Consider the following 19,893-nt stretch of genomic DNA (forward strand, 5'->3'; position numbering starts at 1 on the left):
ACTCTCGTTATACCATTGATGATTGGAAAATTCAAAAGTTAAACGGCGTCGACAATTACCAGCAACGTCACAACCAATAAAATGATGCAATCGCTACCGAACCATTTCACCATGATTTTAAATGGTCCTATTCCTTTTTTGCGAACGTAATTTCGATAAAATCATTCAAAACTATGCGGCGTCTTTTGGACGGGAAGGGACGATGTCGACTGGTGCGGTTCCAGCACGAGACTGACAATTCAAAACACTTGCTACTAGCGGTCTCTCTCCAACACCGAGCAATGTTTTTTTAAATGATGGTCTGTTTTCATTTGCCAGCCGCAAATGAGATGGAACTCGAAATAACACCAACCGTCCAGGTGTCAAGGTCTAAACTGTACTTTTTGGGTTCCACCTTATACCGTACCGCGTGTATCGTTTTCTTTCGTTTTTACGGCCTATAGCGGATTTTCTTTGGTCTTTTTTTTAACACGCCACATGTCGTTCCTCTGCGTGTGTACACAGCACGGGCCGCGCACTGGATCGAACCAGTTTTCAACTGCACGGCAACAAGCCATCGCATTTCGTGTACTCTATTTGTTCTTTGATGACAAAATAAAGACTTGTTTTATTACTTTTTGGATATGGAAGCCTTTTTGATACAATGTGTACATAGTCTATTAGAATCAAATGACAGCAGAGCTGTTTAACGAATTAAAATCGTTCGTGAGAGCCTCTGCCGAATCCGCGGTATCCGCGAAATCTTTGGTTGTTACCGCCGTAATCATTTCCGTTGCCTTGGTTGTAGTAGACGTTGTTGCCAAAGTACCCGCCGTATGGGTTACCTGTTGATTCATAATTTTAGGACCCCGTTTAATTTTTTAATTAAGAGTTTCAAAGGCACCTTGGTGATAGCCTCCGTCTCCAAGGAATCCGCCCAGGACGCCGCCAAAGAGTTGTCGCTTCTCCCTTAGTGAGGCTTCGACGCTGATGGCAAAGACGATGGCCAACACGACGCACAAACTCTTCATATGCTTCAATCCAATTGAAAAGGGAGAGGAAGGAACGCAATGTTTAAATCAATTAGCCATTAGGAAAGAGACAAAAGTTATTTAGTTTCTATTGAAACTTACCGGCATGATATTAAGGCGATTACTCATGTTGACTGTGGTTGCTGAATTGGTGTCGACTTCCAACGGTCCAGAGCGTTTTATACTTTGGAAATCCAAGGCAGTTGCTTATGACACTGGAGGAAAAAGATGTAGCCGAAAAAGGGAGAGAGAGAGGAAATGAATCGTGACGCAATATACGTACTACGTGCAAGTGTAAATATACAAGGCCAGATGGCCAAGTCGATGACAGGCACTAAATGCAATAGCAAAATCTAGTCGAATCAATGTCACTATGTTATCCTCGTCTAATGCGATTTACCGCGTCCTTCTCCAGTGCTAATCGTTTGACATTTTGACTCAAATTGCTCAACGCTCTGATCGCGTAACACCAACATGATCCACAAAATGTTTTTATCACAGAATTCATTTTATTCACACCAGGGAAAAAAAAAACAATCAAAAAGTAACACAGCAAATTCTAATAGTTTTGACTTTTCTTTTCAAAATTTTTCTAACAGTTGCAGAAATGGCGGGACTTTTTTCCACTTGAATTTCACATCACGAAGATGGCGCCGGTGGATTTCTCCTTGATCCCCCGTCGACGGACCTGTAATAAAGTTCCGCCACGGCAGACCAGTCGACCGGATATCCCGAAGTACTTTTCCTTTTTGGTGCCGTAGAATTTCCATCCGCATGGATTGGATCCGCCGTCGTCGTCTTGTTTTCAGGTAAATCCACGGGCAACGAGTCGGGGTAGTAACCAGGAAAGATGACGTCTAAACCTGTCAAACAAATAATTAATTTCAATATTTCAATTATTTCAGTTAGTGACTCACCATCTTGTTTGTTTTCAGATCTCATCGTTTTTTTGAGTCGAAAATGAAGAATGTTGTTGGTTTCCTCAGCTTCAGCCATCGCCAACGACACGTACTGCAAAATGAATCGATACAAAATCACAGGTGAACGTTAGGTTAATATATCTATCTAACAATTTATTTTTAAAAACACAACGGTACCGTACCAATAATGCGGCCGACAGGAAGCCGAAACAAGTTGTCGAAATACTTTGAAATTTACAGGGAAATAGCATTTTGTAATGATTCGATAGGCCTTTTTTCAGATGTGATCCTTATCTGTTGGCGAGCAACAATGTTGTGACACTCTTTAGAAAGACAGTCGCCGGTAAGGCCAGTTTTTATATCGAGCCCGGCATATTTAGCTGCTGGTGGGAATTGTCATCTCAGAAAGTCTGCCGGACATTTCCTATAGAGTCCAGGCCGATGGTTAAGGGGAAAAACCCTTTTGCAGGAATATGACGAAGGCTGATGATGTGTTACCTGAGATGTGAGGTAAGAAAAAAATCCCCCCCATGGAGGAATCACTGGAGCGGTGAGTTTACTATATGGCTATTACGTGTAATAACAAGATCAGGAAATCTTTGACATATATATGGACGAGCTCCGCCCAATTGTACACGCTCTGTGCATTCAATTACGCCCCAATTGATGACGCACATGCGATCCTATGAGAAAGCGACTGAAAGTGGAAACTTTTATTCTCCCGGGGGTTCCTGGAAAGCAAGGAATTTAGTCACAGGGGCTCCGCAAGTGCAACAAACGCCGAATTAACCGCAGCCCAACACGAGTCTACGATATGTAAGTTTAAACTTCAAAAGTCACAACAGAGCCCGACGATGTACAAAGTGAAATACGACAAGAGTCTCGCACGAGTGCTGCCCAGGCCGTGGCGGATGACGCGCTCGATCTGCCCAGCAAACTCTCGACAGATGTTGCTAATAGTGATAAACCAAAGCTCACAAATAGTTGCCACAAATGGTTTCACAAATATTTGTTTCATTTTATAGGTGAGGTTAATTATGCAATCGCGTCAGATTGTGCATCCAATTCAGCATTGAATTTCGGTCTTCCCAGACGATGAAACATAAAGTAGACCCATCTGGTCCGTGTTGTTTCTACTCCGGGGCTACAAGTGCCGGCCTGTTACCGCAACTGCTGTCGTCTCTGAATTTGACGTAAATTATTAGGGACTTACCCTGTCTTACCCCATCATAAACTACGCCACTGATTATTTTTCTCATTTCTCTCCATTATTGATGGTTCCTTTAGTGTGACAGTCGAAAATGATGGTATCCATTTCGCTTTCTTCGCTCGTTTTCCGCACTTCTTAAGGTCGCGATTTTATTTTCACCCGCCATTTTACTTTAAAATAATAGGTGTTTCTTAACATGTTTTCTTTTGTCTAATCCTTGCTTTGATCTAAAAGCCCCATTGTTTCTTTAGTGTGAGAGTTTCTTTTTTCAAGGCTAAATGATACGCTCTCATTTTTCTCGAATTTGCCCGTTGAACAGCAGAGAGTCACCAGCCGCGTGACGTCATCACGACTTCCGCCTCGAGTTGTGGGTGACGACTGGAGCCAAGGAGCTGGCGATAAATCGCTCCACTGGTGCAAAGCATTAATCATCCTCATCACTGGAAACCGAAGAAAAGCTGCAATAAAATGATCGCCTTAAATGGTAAGAATTGTTCACGACTTTTACCACCTTATAATATTAACTTAATTTGTTCACCGATTGCGTAATATTAGCAATTAGCCCCAAGTTTCTTTTATTTGGCGAGATCTCTGCCCCATTTTCCTTTTCATTCAATCTTTTCGTTAAGCTTTTTGGGAACGGTTCCTTGGTTAATAGAAAGAGTAACTGCCAGTTGATTATTATATTATTTGGGTTTTTCCTCTGGTCATATGTTAGCCCTTTTCGCTTGATATGCGACACGTGATCAAAGACTCGTGTCGTCCAAAACGGCTCTATTTGGCGCTTGAATTTTTCACGAACGCAGAAATAATTTGGTACATTGGTATGCGGCGTGTTACGCCCAATAATACAAGAACTCTGCGGCTGAGTTTCTTTGACTGTCAAATCTCCTTTGCACCTGCAACTCTCCCCCACTGTCTAAAGCCGAATCCGATTTTTTGTTCTTTATGTCAAAATGGCCAGAGCGTCATCCGTGAACAACTAGACACTTTTTGAACAATAACTTATTCTAACCTAATCAGCGGGTTGTCCGTCGTCGTGTAGGTTGGTGGTTCGAAATGGGCGGATTGGTCGGATGATGGTACTCCCGTGGTTGTCGTAAATCTGCAACGACAATGTAAACATCTCAATGCGCTCTATTTTCAAAGATGTTGCGTTACTTCAAAGGGATTTTCCTTGGTAAATGTCTTGTTTAAGCGTTTCGAATTTTAAAGTCTTTCAAAACATTTTTAGAAATTTTAGAAAATCGCAAAATAACAAGCTTATTCCGAGCTCATACGTTTGTCGCACACGTGTTTTAATTTCCTGCCTGGCCGAGTCGATTAACGCTCCAACTCCTACTGACTCATCTAATAGGACCTTTTAAAAGCAGTTTAAATCAACGTCAGTGTCCTTTGAAGCAAAATGCCGGTCAGCTGTATCGTCCACCTGCATCCGCCATGACACCTGTCGCAATCTGAAAAGTTTGGGGGTAGTTGCTCGTAGACTTGTTGCCAAGTTATATTGGACGTGTTGAAGTTATAACCATTAGACGACTTTGAGACCTGGTGGATCGTACAAGTGTAATAACAATCCGCATTATCGTTGGCAATCCATTCCGAAGCTCTTTTGCGGAGGGAAGAAATTGATCGAAAATGAAATTGATCGTAACGGTTCTCGTTGTGATGATTGCCACCTGTTTAGTCGCCACCACCGTAAGTTGAAAAAAAAACGATTGATTTTTTCTCGAGTTTAGCTGTATTGTTTTTTAAAAATTCGCCACTAGTATTGGTCGGCGGTCAAAACAATGTTTTAATTGATCTTGTCGAAACAGAAGGCCCAGACGTCGACGATCAAAACAACGAAAGCAACAACACTGAAAACCACCACGTCCAAATCGGCACCATCGACAACCACACGCAAACTGACAACCACACGCAAACTGACAACCACACGCAAACTGACAACCACTCGTAAACTGACAACCACACGCAAGCCGAATGTAACCACAACCAGAATTGTCACGACGACTAAACCGACGACCAATCCGGCAGTCTTTTCGTTTTGTCGGAACACGAATTCATCGGCAGCCACTGGCCAAATTCAGCTCAATAAAACTTCACAGACCAGCTCGTCTTCGTGCGTCTTTGACATTGTCGTCCCACCCGGCCAGCAGATTCAGTTCTCCTGCTCTGCAATCTCCTTCAATAACTACACCAGTAAAATGGCCGTGAGTTGATTTTTCATTACGCAACTTATAGACGAGAATTCGCTGTCATTAACATTTGTGTTCTAAACTATTCAAGTTCTTTGATGCGACTGAAAGTGACTGGCCCCTACCCGTAACGAACAAGATGTATTATTCCACGGCGAATACTTTGTCCGTGTATTCTGAATTTATAGGATCTGACGAGTTCAATTGTAAATGGAATACCACGCCCAACGAGAACACCACAAAGTTTAAACGTATTTTATAATCTATTTTCCAACGTCGTTATAAAATTAAAGGCCTTGGTATTTTCAGTGTGTCGACACGGACAAGCCACGTCGGCCAATGGCACCATTCAACCCATGGCTGGCAATTCATCACCGAGACAATGTTCCTTTTCCATCGTGGCAGCCCCAGGATATCAGATTGAATTTTATTGCTCAGTCGTCAATCTCACAAGCTATGACAGTATTTTTCAAGTGAGTCGACTATTTTTAAGACGATAACCCAAATCCAAGTGATAACCTAACCTTACAATATTCGTTCCTATATTTTTTTTCCAGATTGCTGGAACCACTTACATATTAAGCGAGTATCATGTAGTCGAAGCAAACAAGCCTTATTTTTCCACTGCTGAAAATGAGGTGGTCATTGCGTCGAATCTCGGCAAAGGTGACTGGATTGACTGCAAGTGGACGACTTTACGCAGAGAGAATAAAACCAACTTCAAACGTAATCGTTAATAAAATTAAAGGAAAAAAACTTTAGTTTAGTCAAAACCAAATATGAAATGTTATGAATTACAGTAAGTTTCCCATTTTGTATCCCTATTAGTTTGTCGTGATGGCGTGGCCACATCAGCTATCGGGACCATTACGCCAACCTCTGACTTCAAAATCCATTCGGAAGGATGTATGTTCATAATCGAAGCTCCTGCTGATCAACGGATTGAGATTTCTTGCACTGACGTTGACATCACTGAATATGAAAGTTATCTGGAAGTGAGTCTTTGATTGACAATGATCTTCCTTTGTATTGGCTATTGATCTGGTGTCGCACATAATTCATTATTCTGTTTGGGTTGTAATAGATTAGTGGAGTATCAGAGTTTGTCTCGTCCGACGCTATGCCGGTAATCAACGAGGTGTATCATTCAGATTCCAATAACAAAGTGGTTCTGGTCTCCAAAGTGTCCCCCTCGAATTGGTTCAGCTGCAAGTGGGAGATCACGCCAAAGAAGAACGGAACCAATCTAGAATGTAATTTTTCATGGAAATCATTTTCTTTTGACGAATCAAGCTTATAGACCTTATTAAGATCGAAAGGTATGGGTCAAGCCGACCCCTTTGCGTCGCGTTGCAGTGTGAAGGGGTGCCGTGAACAGAAGATTTTATTTGGCTCGGCCCATGGTGTTATTCTCAGGACTTGTCGGGTTAATCGTGCCCGAGGGAAGGAAAGGGAGGAAAGGAAAGAATGAAAAAAAGAGGGGATCAGACTTTTCTTTCTTCCCTATTCTTCCCTCGGGCACGATTAACCCGACAAGTCGGGTGCATCTCACAGTGACGGAATCGCACTAGTAAAGGTGGCCATAAATAACAGCTTTTTTTTTTTTGCTCATAAATATATAGTGTTGAAAGTAAAGTGTTTCATTAGTAAAATATATCACTAATAATTTCATTGTTTAGTAACTCGAAACAGTACCCATTAATAACTAGTTCTTTAAGTAAAATGTCTCATAAGAACGAAGTTCTTGTGGTTCTTGTATCATAAGAACTTCGTTGCATTGATAAATTGTCTCACTAGTATTTCTGTTCACAAGTAACATCAGGTTAGGTTAGGTTAGGTTAGGTTAGGTTAGGTTAGGTTAGGTTTGGTTAGGTTAGGTTAGGTTATAAAATTGGTAATTCCCGAATCACAATCACGGCGAAGCCGTGAACATCATATTATTATCATCCACGGCGAAGCCGTGAACGTAAAGTTATTATCAATCACGGCGAAGCCGTGAACATAATTTTATTATTATCCACGGCGAAGCCGTGAAATTTACATTCGGGATCATCACGGCGAAGCCGTGAATATCATACTGGATCATAGGGGGTGTTACTGTTGATGCCTGTTACTAACGAGACGTTGTCGTTATACTACAAAATACTACTGCATCACTTTCCCTTTTCACACGAAATTTTGAAAAAGAATTATGAAACAATTTACTATTGACCATTTGTTGGTATGAAATAAATAAATTATTTAGAAAATTTTGATTTTCTAGGCGAACGGTATTATTTAAGATACGTTTTACTAGTGATGCACTGTAGCCATTTTCAATTTTACTAGTGATACAAATTACTATAGTACGATACTTAAGCGCCTTTTTACTACTGCGATTCCGTCATAGTGCTACGCACCGGACAAGTCCTGAGAATAACACCATGGGCCGAGCCAAATAAAATCTTCTGTTCACGGCACCCCTTCACACTGCAACGCGACGCAAAGGGGTCGGCTTGACTCATACCTTTCGATCTTAATAAGGTCTATAGACATTTTCATTTCAGTTTGTCGCGACCCCGTAGCTAGATCGGACAACGGGACCATTACGCCTATTAGAGTACGGAAAAAGTCGGAGGAAACAGGTCGGTGTTACTTTTCAATCTATGCCCCTCGTGAAAAACAGATTCAAATATCTTGCTCTGCCATCGACATCGTTAGTTCCTTCTATGTGAGTCCGTTTTTCATTAATATTTCTACTCATCTTTTATGTTCCGATTAGTATACTCATGGCCAATTGTTTTAATAATAGTTTTCTGGAACAATTGATGAAATTGGTTACCCGCAAATGCCCGTATTAAACCGAGTGTACTATTCAACTTCTTACAATTACATCCAGCTGTCGGCTCCTATCGCCTATTCTATGAATTGGTTTAATTGCAGTTGGTCGATTGTACCGAAGCCAATAGTAACGACGAATTTCCAACGTAATGATTGCAAGTCATTTCCATCAAGTTCTTGACTGACAATGTCTTCCGGTTCGGTCCGGTTGTGAATTACGTTTTTAGTTTGTCGCGACGCTGATTCATCTTCAGCTAATGGAACCATCCAACCCTTTGTAGGGAACTCCTTAGGTGATTCGATTTCGAAGGAGATGAGGAGTTGTTCCTTCAAAATCAAAACGCTTCCCCATCAACAGATTGTCTTTTCTTGTTCTCACATCAACCTTAGCGAAGGCTATTTGACTGTAAGTCCGTTTGATCACGTTCACACATTTATTTTAACTTTTATCTAACAAATAAAGGCCTTATTATTGAATGTTGCCAAATAGCTTACAGTGTGTGTATTTAACTAGATGATTGGAATCCAAACTGCAGGCGATGACTATTATTCTGCATTGACTCCCGTAATAAACCACAAATACGTTTCAAGGGACGATTACTTGGACCTGCAAATTGGTGTCGGCTTCAAGGATTGGTTCAGTTGCAAATGGACGACCGTTCCCAAGAAGAACGGCAATGCAAAATTGCTGGCTCTGCTCCCGCCGTAATTCCCATTCTTCTTCGCGAATTATTGACCCAGATCTTAAAGATTTGATGTCATAAACTGGTTCGATTGGAGTTGAATATCTCGCAACTATATAGCCGCAACTATAATAGCCTCTTTTCATTTGGTTTAATTTGGTCTTTTCAATTTATATTTTAATTGACTCTTTCCACTTGGAAATATACCGTAAGTTTTGATTCACTTGATCACTCTGACTATATATGCTAGCATCACGTCAATCAGTGAAAGTGGGACTAGTGTGACCGAATGCGGATTATTGCGAATTTAGTTTATGTAGCAAATTCGGAACTTGCATGGCCGTTAGCCTTCATCATAGCAATTCCCGATGGTTATGTGGGAAGGATTCAAAAGTTCTTTTAAAGTTTAATTTTTATTTTGTTTACCTGATCAAATCCTTTATCTGTTAGGTAGATCAAACAAAATCGAAAATAAGTTTGGGGCCTTTGTATGAGAATTATTTTCGTTATCTAGTCTAGTGGCTGTTGGAACAATGGTTTCAGGTGGACCTGAGCAGTCATCCACCATCTCGTCAGTTATCAAATGGAACTCGGGTCTATTTTAAAATGATAATACGCCACACTTGCTTAATACCTATTTCACATTTCCATTTTCAGTTTGCTCTCTGGTTTTATGTGACTGACAGCATTGATAGTCTATCTCTACCAATAAAATTCTTTGTGGCACATCAGTGCAGGTGTGTGGCTCGTTTCTGTAGACTGTGGCCTGTCTTTTACTTGCGTCGTTTGAATTCGAACAAGGTTCGAATCTTCTTCTATTTGATTCTTTCACACCAGATCATTTTGCAGGAAATTTTAATGGCCGTATTTCTTTGTCTATACTTATTTTATTTTTAAATTTTTTAAACAGCGGTTTCTTACGTTGTACGGAGACAACGAGAATTCTACCACACCTGGGTCGTCTGTCTTCTCACACAATCCCCATTCTACACCCGGCAACAACTTACCTGGAACGCTGCAGGTAATCTTTTAGTATTTCCTTTCGCATTGACGAACGAGCCGTCTTTTTAAAATGACATTTCCTATTCGTTGTACGACTTTTCACAAATGACAATTCTTTAACAAGTTAATAACCGAGTCAGAACCGAGAATTGTTCACGGCCGGCTTGCCTAGGAAAGAGCGACAGTCTTGCATCAGTTGAATAGAGCGTGCGATTGATTCCTTCCTCGCTCTGTAACAGAATATTATTCCAGCACCTGCTGAGAATGATTCAAACGTCAATAGTTTTATTTTTTTTAATTACCAGCTCTTATGTCAGAACTATTTTCATGCGATAATGACCTACATTTAAATTTGAATGATAATGTGTAAACTGTGTGTTGTATACGTTCAAATAGTTGTCCAATTCGACTGATTCGAAACTCTGCCTGGCGGTCTCACCACACACGCGTTATCCGATGCTGTTCTGATTTTCATCGCTCTTATGTGAGAGGCTAGTGAGACGGAACCAAAAGTCAAAGCGCCGCCTTATTAGAAAACTAGTCCTCTTCTTACATCTGTCCAAAAAGGAAGGCCCTGTTCTTTTTGTGTGTTGGAATGTGACTCGCACCGTCATAGCCAGAGAGAAATTCCTATAGCCATATTTCGGTATGCATTTACCAATTAATTGAATTTTGATCATTATACAATACGACGGTTCGTTTATTTAATTTTTTTAAGGTATTGTTTTAGTCTATTAACTGTTGCTATAATTGAGCTGAATATAAATTAAGAAAAGGAAAATAGTCGACTAGAATCTTTCGTGATAGCCTCGGCCGCCGAATCCGTGGTGTCCGTTAAATGCTGGATTGTATAAGCCGGGGTAGTAGTATGGATAGCCGTTTACACCGTAATATCGATAGGCTTGATTATTGCCGCGATAGTAGTACCTGTTGTTACCTGTAATTGTTGACGATTCAAAACACCATTACGACAGTTAAACTAACACTCATTTTCTTGTATCGCCAATTTTTAGTTTTTACCTAGAAGTTCGCCCAAGATGTTGCCAATAATTTGCCGCTTTTCACGGGGTGCGGCTTCGACGCTGACAAGGACGGCCATCACAACGACTACCAGAACGCACACCTGCATTCAATCGTTGAATTATAGAAGCAGCATTACATGTCGTGTAAGTATAAATAAGTCGAATGTTTTACTTTGAAAAACTTACCAGGATAGAGCGACGCATGTTGACTTGCCTCTTATTGGATTGAGGGTTGACGATTGAGTGATGTCGACTACACCGTCGGTCCGTGGCGTTTTATACTTTTGAAGTCCAAGGCAACTGGGATGCGACAGAAGGTGAATCTTGCCAAAAATCAAACGGCGAGAAGGAATGAATTAAATCGTGGCGCAATCCGCATGACGAACAGTAACGGTAAAAACAAGACTGATCTGTTGGAGGCCAGACATTATGAAAAACCATGGGCTATTTAATTCGTATTCAGCACGTCAGTGCGCAAACCTCGGCTGCCAATTTTACCCTGACCGTTCTCAGGGAGGGACGTATACAGGTGTGAGCTTGCATGTTAACACTTGTATAGGATGAGTATAACTTTCGTTTCATAAAATAATAACCACCTGACTACCAACTGCGATGTTTTTATTAACTGATTTCATTTATTCGCAGGGGGAACATTCAAAAATAACTCAGCAAATGCAAATAGTTTGACTTTTTTCTTCAAAAATCATCACGAAGATGGGGCTGGTGGACTTTTCCTTGATCCCCCGTTGATGGACCGGTAATAAAGCTCCGCCACGGCAGACCAGTCGACCGGATATCCCGAAGTACTTTTCCTTTTTGGTGCAGCAGAAGTCCCATCCGCATGGATTGGATCCGCTGTCGTCATCGTCTTGTTTTCAGGTAAATCGACGGGCAACGAGTCGGGGTAGTAACCAGGAAAGATGACGTCTAACCCTGCCAAACAATCGGGATAGATTCTTTCAGTTAATTTTTCTTTTAGCTGTTTTGGTATAATTGACTCACCATCTTGTTTGTTGTTTTCAAATCCTGCCATTTTTAGATGCGGAAAATTGATTTTGTTTGCTGCTTCTTCCGCTTCGCCCATCGCCAATAATAGCAACTGTAAAGTGAATCGATTCAAACTCTTAGATGACATCAAGTCAGCAAAGGTGTAAGTGAAACTGAATTTTCTTTCAAACTTTACTGGCTACCGTACCAATAATGCGGCCGACAATAAGCGGAAAGAATGCGCGGAATCATGTCCATCTCTACCGGCAAACAGCATCTTATAATTTATAGCGATAAGATTTCTTCTTTTGTCCTATGGCGAAATCACGTTTATCGATAGATCCTTATCTGCTTGTGAGCACCGATGGAGTGACACTGGTTGACAGGAAGCCGCCGGGAAGGAACCCTTTTTATATTGAACGGTATTATTTGGGTGGGAATCTCGGAAACACTTTGAAAATCCCAATCTTATACCAGCCGCCAGATAGGGAAAATCCCTTTAATAGGAATCAACCAACAGTTTAATACGTGACGCGTTTAGGTGAGAAAAAATCCCCTCTCCCTCAAACGGAGGAATCAGTGGAGCGAATCGTTAGTATACAGTAGATCTATATGAATATTATCAAGATCATGCAGGGATTGTACCTGCATGAGATCTGCCCAAATAGGTAAATAGCCTCTTTACTGTCAAATGCAAGTAGAAGCAGAAAATTACAAAGAAAGTTGATATTTCTGTGTACGATTCGATATCTAGTAGCTGGTTCGGTATCTAGTAGCTACTTGGAATGCCCCAAACACCACGGGGACGTTAGCCGCAGCCATATAATCCAACAGGGCTTATGTACCGTAACCACAAGTATATCATGTCAGTCAAAACATAGCCTGGCGATTCACAGGCATGAGTGGCTGACAATCGTAAATGAAACCGGTTGATTTATTGCTTATTCTATTTTTAAATCCTACCAATTTAGGAAGTATAGTCTGAGACCCCTAACACTCGTGTGCATTATTGTTATCCCTTTGTTATATTCAACGTTATTGAATCCCACTTTCCTTTCCAGATGGCTGGGCAAGTAAGTCCATGTGTATAGTTACTAGGCCTATACTCTGGGTGATTGGGTCTGACGTAACCGCAATTGTCTTCCTTGAACTTTAAAATCTAAAACCCGCCGCCGTCTCGTAAACAGCACACGCCACTTTATGACGTCTGTGCTGCTGTCGTTGCGTTATTCTTCAATGTAGGACGGGGATGGAAGCAGCAGAAAGTGGTCGTCATGGATGAGGCTTTTATTTCGCTCCTCTTTCTTTCGGTCTTTCCAACAGATTAGAAAATCATTTTAATCATTTTTTCTAGGGCCCGATATTTATACGTAGCATCAGTCATGCTTTCTTTTGGGTAGACTTTTGGTTTTGCTTGTTTGTTTTGGTATGGGGGATTTCCTATAGGACTATATAAGTGATGCGCTCTCGATATTTTTGTTATAGCAAAATAATAGCAGTTGAACTGTGCACGTTTCTCACGACTTTCACCAACAGTTAAAGATATCGTCCCATTTCCCCATTAAAGACATCAGACTATCCGACGGGCAATCGTCATTTCCGACCATACAAACTTGTGCGGACGTCTTCCAGGAAACATCTGGCAACAGCTTCAACAGCAGCGCTTTGATTTAAAATGCGGTACTACACTAAGTTTTTACAACCATTTTCGAATTGTTTTTAAAAAAGGAATTGAACCATAGATTAGATTTACATGTACAATAGCTTGATAAATGAAAAGAGCGCTCTTGGGCGGGAGAGAGTCCAAAATTGACATCCTAGGATATTTCATGCAACAACTGGCTTATTCTGGTTACCACTAACGTGCAACGTGCACACAGAATCAAGTTCATTGTGAATTTGGGTTTTCCTCTGCGGCCACAAGTTAGCCCTTAGCCCCTTATCTTTTGATTGGATATGCGACTCACAATCAAAAGTCACGTTTTCATGAAGACGAGTTTATGGAGCGCTTGAATTTTCACGTATATGCAGAAATAACTTGTAGTTGTTTGCAAGGTTGTATAGGTTGCGCAATTGGTGCTCTGGTTGGACAGTTTTGACAGACGCAAATCCCAGCTCGAAAGATGTGCGCCTGTAGCTCTCCTTTGTCTAAAACTGGATTCCTTTTTTCTTTTTTTTTATTCTTCCTGTCGAAGCGGTGACCTTCCGACGTTCAGCTGGCAGCAATCACGACTATTGACGCCTCTAATTGTATGCTGCGCAATTCTCTGAATTTGATTGCAGGTGCGTTCCGCCGCCGCCGCCGCCGCCTTGAGTTCTTTAGTATAAAATGAGTGGAATCAGTCAACATCAGCACAAGACGATCATCAACCAACAACAACATGAGTCGCAGTATCTTGGTAAGTTTATTTTGTTTTGAATAGTTGTGCTAATCAGACGTGAAAATGTGGTCGACTATTTGCTAAAGATTCCATTTACTTTTTCCAGCTGAGTCTTTGCGTCCTGCTGGCCGTTGTGGCCGCGTTCGTCGAGGCCGCACCCCAACGTGAGAAACGCCAACTGGACGGCATCTTGGGCGGACTCCTTGGAGGTGGAGGTTATGGTAATGCAAATAAATCATTTATTAAATGTCTAACGATGGATCATGATGTTTGGTTTTATGATCAATCACAGGTCAACAGTATGGCGGATACAATGGATACAATCAAGGATACGACGGATACGGAAATCAAGGATACGACGGATTCGGCGGGGGTTACGGTGGTCACGGTAGTTACGGTGGAGGACAATCTCACGAAAGATATTAATTTTCTCAATTCTTTCTGTTCAATTGTGCTACACTCATTTTTTAACGATCCCTCAGACACGAAATTGGTGCACTGTTTAAATTACATCACGACGAATTTTTTTTTATAACTTGGAAAATAAACAAAGATTCTTTACAAAAGATTGATGTACCCATTAAATGTCGCGGTAAAATTGAATGACACGCATGAGTCGCGTCGTCTGAAATCATTTGCGTCCAACTTCCTGAATTTGAGGCACCAACTTCCAAGTCAGTTCAATACCAATTCTTTAACTGTTGAATCGATATCAATGCTCTTCTTTTAGTATTTTACTCTTTTATTTATGCTAGTTCCAAATTAATTTGGCTTTGTCCTTTGGCCAGCATCACTTATGCTGGCATTCTCTTATGCAACGACTTGCGAGTTGAGCATAGACAAAATTCAAGGCAGTTAATGCAATAGCATTGATTTAATGTTTGCAAAAATGTGCATGCCTGCCTTATACTAGAAAAATTCTCTTCAACTAAACGGATTTTTTGTTAACGATTTCGTCGCAATTACGGAAGGCATTCTTCAATAGTTCGTTAGATGTCACTATCGCGGCTGCCAAGTGTTAAGTGTTCTGTCTCGAATATAGATGGCGTGTTTTTCCTACGTCGACGTCTGCTTTTCGTCACATTTCTTCATTTGAATTTTGGTGCACGCCACATGTTTGGACTTTGGAGTCTTGGAGCTTGGACATGATAAAAAAAAGAAGAAAACTCTTGTGATACCTTTTCTATTACTGCCTTTCCTGACGATTTTCTATTTAGTACTTAGTAGCGTCCTTCTGGTTTTCTATTTCATTGAAAACAAATATTACAGGCCTGTGGTGACTAATGCAGGGTATATTTTCCCAAAACCCGGGTGAAGTAAACAGCTTATTTTTATTTCATTGCAATCAACTCTAAATACCAAAATAAGTAGTACAAATAGTAAATAGCATGCATGTAAGCTTGCTATAGTTTTTCCAGCAACATCTTGACTAATTCTTTTCTTATACTTCCTAATTCTGCTTGAAATTCTAGAAAGTGTGTGCCGGCTGTCCATTCATCAGGTAAAATCCATAGATGTGACCCAATTTGAACAAATTGCTGAATGCTTTACTAAAAGCTTCAATTGGAAAAATTCCAACTTGTTTGCCCACAAGCTGTTGAATTATATTTAAGATTACAGGTAAGCATAACTTTTGAATTTTACTAACAAATCAAACATTGATGAAATAAATCCATCTCATAATTTATTTCCGTTTATTTAGCAGGCACAACCTTGCCAAAAATGTTGTGGCTTATAAAGTACGCCTTTTCATTAGAGCTGATTGAGACGACAAATTCTATTCCTGCCAACTGCAGCACCCTGCAGCTCCTACCTGTGAAGTGGGAGCTGACCATTTGGCCAACTACAGCACATTGAGGTAAAGGTGTGATGCTTGATTTTTGCTTAAATAATAATGCTAATGCCTATAATAAGTTGGTGTTATGTGCTTGCTAGTTAAGCTGTTGGCTACCACCCTTTGTTTCCCCTATTGTTAGCTCCTTAGTCTACCCGCCTCCTGAAGAGAGGAGACGCATCTCGCAGAATAGGACTAGACTAAACGATGCGCTCTCCATATTTTAAGTAGCAAGATAAAGATAAAAAAGTTAATTTTTTTCAGTGCCTGCGAGTGATTGTTAATCATCGGTTTCTCGTGATTTCATCGACACTGAACAATTCCACAACCTTCAAACAGTTTTTCAAAGCTTCGAGATAGTTCAACTGACGTGCATTTAGCGCACACGCGTTTGAATTCACTTTACGCTCCAATTCGTTAACTGACTCATCAGACCTTAATGGAGATTTGTTGTCCATATCGTCGAATCGGCCCGACCTTATTTTGAGGCAATCTGCTAGCCAGCTGTGTCATCCAGCTGAATCCGCCATGACATCTGTTGAAATATAAAAACTTCGTGGCAGTTGCTCATACTTGTTTTGGATTATATCCGCCGTGTCGAAGCTTTTAACCACTTAGACAACTTAGGGACCTGGTGGGACGTACAAGTAACTATCCGCATCATCCTCCGCATTCCGAAACCGTGAGTCTCTTTTGCAACGGAGAAAAATGAAGGTGATCGTAATCCTCGTTGCGATGATGACCGTCTGTTTGGCTGTTACCACCGTAAGTTAAACTATTGATTATCTCGAGTATCTCATGTTGAAAATCTGAAGAACTAATCTGTAGTCTCCTTTTTAAAATTCACTTATGATTGACGGTAATATTGGTCGGTGATTGAATTGCTATTTCATTTGATCTCCTTGAATAGAAGCGAACGACACTCAAATCGACTGCACGACTAACCACCTTGAAACCCGCCACGTCCAAGCCAAAATTGACCACGGCAACAACTCGCAAACTGAAAGTTACCACCACAACTAAACCGACCACCGTTATTCCAGTCTTTTCACTTTGCCGCAACGCAAATTCATCGGCAGCCACTGGCAAAATTCAGCTCAATAAAACTGCGCAAACAAACAGCAGTTCTTCGTGCGTCTTTGACATCGTCGCTCCGCCCGGTCGGCAGATTCAAATCTCTTGCTCTGTCGTCTCCTTCAATAACTACACAAGCAAAATGACAGTGAGTCGTGTTCGTTGCTCAACTTTTAGGTGAATTAATCATTTTTTAAAATATTCAGTTCATTGGTTTGCCGGAAAGCGTCTTGCCACAACCCGTACCCAACAGGACGTATTATTCTCTGGAGAACACTTTGTCGCTGTATTCTGAATTTGTCGGATCGGACGGGTTTGATTGTAAATGGAACACGGTGCCCAAGGAGAACACAACCAAATTTTATTGTATTATTTTTATTTTTTTATAGTCTTTATTTTCCGGTTTTTGAACTATGACAACATTATTAATAAAACGGACGTGTTTATTTTTCAGTGTGTCGACACGGACAAACCTCATCGGCTAATGGTACCATTCAACCCATAGCTGGTAATTCATCATTAGACACACCGAGACATTGTTCCTTCTCCATCGTGGCAGCCCCAGGATACCAGATTGAATTTTATTGCTCGGCCATCAATCTCACAAGCTCTGGCAGTCTCTTTCAAGTGAGTCGACTATTCGAAATGACGCATACAGTGTTCTCTATCGAATTCATTTCTATCCATTACTAGATTTCAGGTGCAACTGCTGTTATACTTGTAGCAAATCAGACGTATTTCTCAACTGCTGATAATGTCGTGTTCCTGACGTCGAAACTGGGCAGCGCTGACTGGATCAACTGCAACTGGACGACCGCACGCAGGGAAAATAAAACCCAGTTCAAACGTGTGACAGATGATTTATTCGATTTGGCGAATGGCAAACTTAAATCAGCGAATTTTGTGTTTCATATTTCTTGTGCTATGTACAGTTTGTCTTGACGGTTTGGCAACAGCGGCTGCCGGGACCATCACGCCAACCGGAGACGACATCAGGCCCTGGGGAAGATGTACGTTCGTAATCGAGGCTCCCCCCGATCAACAGATTGAGTTCACCTGCACTGCCATTAACCTCACCAGCTTTACAAGTCAATTACAGGTGAGCTCCTTATTACAATTGTCTTTCAGAGCACATGCTGCTTATTTAGAAGTGCATCTTCATTGTGTTGTGTGATTTTAGATTGATGGCCAAACAGATCAAACACAGACTACAGTTCCGATATTAAATCGGACGTATTATTCTGATTCCCGAAACAAATTGAGGATATCGTCTACAGTGTCCAACGCAGATTGGTTCAGTTGCCAGTGGTCGTTCACACGAAAAGTAAACAGTTCCAAACTACAATGTAATATATTCATTTGGGTAATTGTGGTGGCATAGCAGTAATAGCTTAATCAATACATTTGCATTTCCAGTTTGTCGTGACAGTGAGACTGGATCAGCCAACGGGACCATTACATCTTTAAAAATAGATGACCCGTTTTATCATTCAGGGCTAAATAGAATTTGTTATTTGTTGATCAAGGCTCCCCTTGATCAACAGATTCAAGTTTCTTGCTCTGCCCTGGACTTGAATAGCTCCAACAGTTTCGTGGCGGTGAGTCGATTTTCCGTTTTTTCTATTTTTCCGGTCGCTATTCATGACAAAGTATTTTTATTAGATTTCTGGATCGAATGAAGTGTCATCTATTATTTCGCTTTTTTATCCGACCTTTCTCCCAGTCGCATTAAACCGGGTGTATTACTCAGATCAAAACAACCTCGTTTACTTGGCATCACAATTTAACACTACCGATTGGATGATTTGCAGTTGGTCGACGGTACCAAAGCAAATAACGACCAATTATAAAAGTTATTTTGATAAAAATAATATTTCATCTTGTTCGCAATTTGATAACATCTTCCGCTTGTCCTTTTTTTTTCAGTTTGTCGCGACGTTGAGACAACTTCGGCCAGTGGTACCATCCAGCCCTTAATAGGCAACAGGGGGCAGAGGGGCGCGTGTTTTTTCTCAATCAAAGCGGTTCCGAATCAACAGACTGAAATTTCGTGTTCAATCCTCCAACTTCGATCTCCAGTCAATCTAATTCTATTCACCGTAAGTCTCATTTTCAGAACGTCACACTTTTCTGCCCGCGTACGCATTTATTGAAGTTCGACTAAATAATAACTTGCAACAATTATTATTGATCATAAGCTTACTATGGAAATTTTACTAGGGTGAAAAATGGGAAGTACTACTTGGAATACTTGGAATGCAAAGCCTCATAGATTTCTGGCTCCCTGTATTAACCCAAAAGTATTATTCAAATGGCAAGCAGTTGAATGTGATGGCTACAATCGACGACGATAATTGGTTCAGTTGCAAATGGAGAACCGTTCCCATGGGAAACACCTCTGCAAAATCGCTAATTCAGCGTTCGCCGTAACGCGGTTTTTCAAGTAATCCCGATGACGACCAAGTGTCGCAAAAAGATGGATTCGGTTAAACTTTTATATATCTATGGTTTGAATTTATGTTTTCATGCTATTATAGCCCTACCATTAGCATAAGAATTTCCTATTTCATTTATAACTTTTTATCTTTTTTTACTTTGAATTTTGTAACTGAAATTTAAAAGTAAATATGGTTTCACACGGCAATATTCACTTTGATACTCGTCAAGTTGAAGAAACGTTACAGTATGCATTATTGAAAGGGGATTTAGTTAGGGGCGCACCATTTGATATATTATATCACTGATCGTTATTTTG

The 19,893-nt window shown here is 40.8% G+C and overlaps 5 protein-coding genes across 14 annotated transcripts in view; 3 read left to right on the forward strand and 2 right to left on the reverse strand.

The window, feature by feature from the left end:
* The window catches only part of LOC124312826 (exportin-1-like), a 639,300-nt gene that overhangs the window by 197,631 nt on the left and 421,776 nt on the right, over positions 1-19,893 (reverse strand). The window lies entirely within an intron of this gene.
* The window catches only part of LOC124312831, a 154,738-nt gene that overhangs the window by 29,797 nt on the left and 105,048 nt on the right, over positions 1-19,893 (forward strand). The window lies entirely within an intron of this gene.
* Positions 1,643-2,248, reverse strand: LOC124313483. The gene is made up of 3 exons (XM_046778434.1): positions 2,113-2,248; positions 1,928-2,021; positions 1,643-1,873 (listed from the first exon to the last, which is right to left on the reverse strand). Exons 1-3 carry the CDS (start codon positions 2,179-2,181, stop codon positions 1,650-1,652), a joined length of 387 nt encoding a protein of 128 aa, XP_046634390.1. The 5' UTR covers positions 2,182-2,248; the 3' UTR covers positions 1,643-1,649.
* Positions 2,017-19,782, forward strand: LOC124312933. 10 transcript variants are annotated; one of them, XM_046777524.1, is made up of 15 exons: positions 15,323-15,624; positions 15,703-15,731; positions 15,825-15,850; positions 15,933-16,088; positions 16,329-16,829; positions 16,975-17,286; positions 17,345-17,504; positions 17,593-17,765; positions 17,832-17,985; positions 18,071-18,237; positions 18,319-18,484; positions 18,555-18,736; positions 18,801-18,990; positions 19,065-19,237; positions 19,359-19,782. In XM_046777524.1, the coding sequence occupies exons 5-15, from the start codon at positions 16,773-16,775 to the stop codon at positions 19,566-19,568; spliced, it is 1,944 nt and encodes a 647-aa protein (XP_046633480.1). In that variant the 5' UTR covers positions 15,323-15,624; positions 15,703-15,731; positions 15,825-15,850; positions 15,933-16,088; positions 16,329-16,772; the 3' UTR covers positions 19,569-19,782. The 10 variants fall into 10 exon arrangements, with proteins under 10 accessions (XP_046633473.1, XP_046633474.1, XP_046633480.1 ...); XM_046777525.1 differs by having other exon boundaries at positions 15,323-15,597; XM_046777526.1 differs by having other exon boundaries at positions 15,323-15,546.
* Positions 6,453-9,064, forward strand: LOC124313273. Its single transcript, XM_046778110.1, has 5 exons — positions 6,453-6,588; positions 7,882-8,045; positions 8,127-8,301; positions 8,383-8,561; positions 8,670-9,064. The coding sequence occupies exons 1-5, from the start codon at positions 6,456-6,458 to the stop codon at positions 8,862-8,864; spliced, it is 846 nt and encodes a 281-aa protein (XP_046634066.1). The 5' UTR covers positions 6,453-6,455; the 3' UTR covers positions 8,865-9,064.

Source organism: Daphnia pulicaria, chromosome 9, assembly GCF_021234035.1.
Source record: "Daphnia pulicaria isolate SC F1-1A chromosome 9, SC_F0-13Bv2, whole genome shotgun sequence".
Taxonomy (NCBI): domain Eukaryota; kingdom Metazoa; phylum Arthropoda; class Branchiopoda; order Diplostraca; family Daphniidae; genus Daphnia; species Daphnia pulicaria.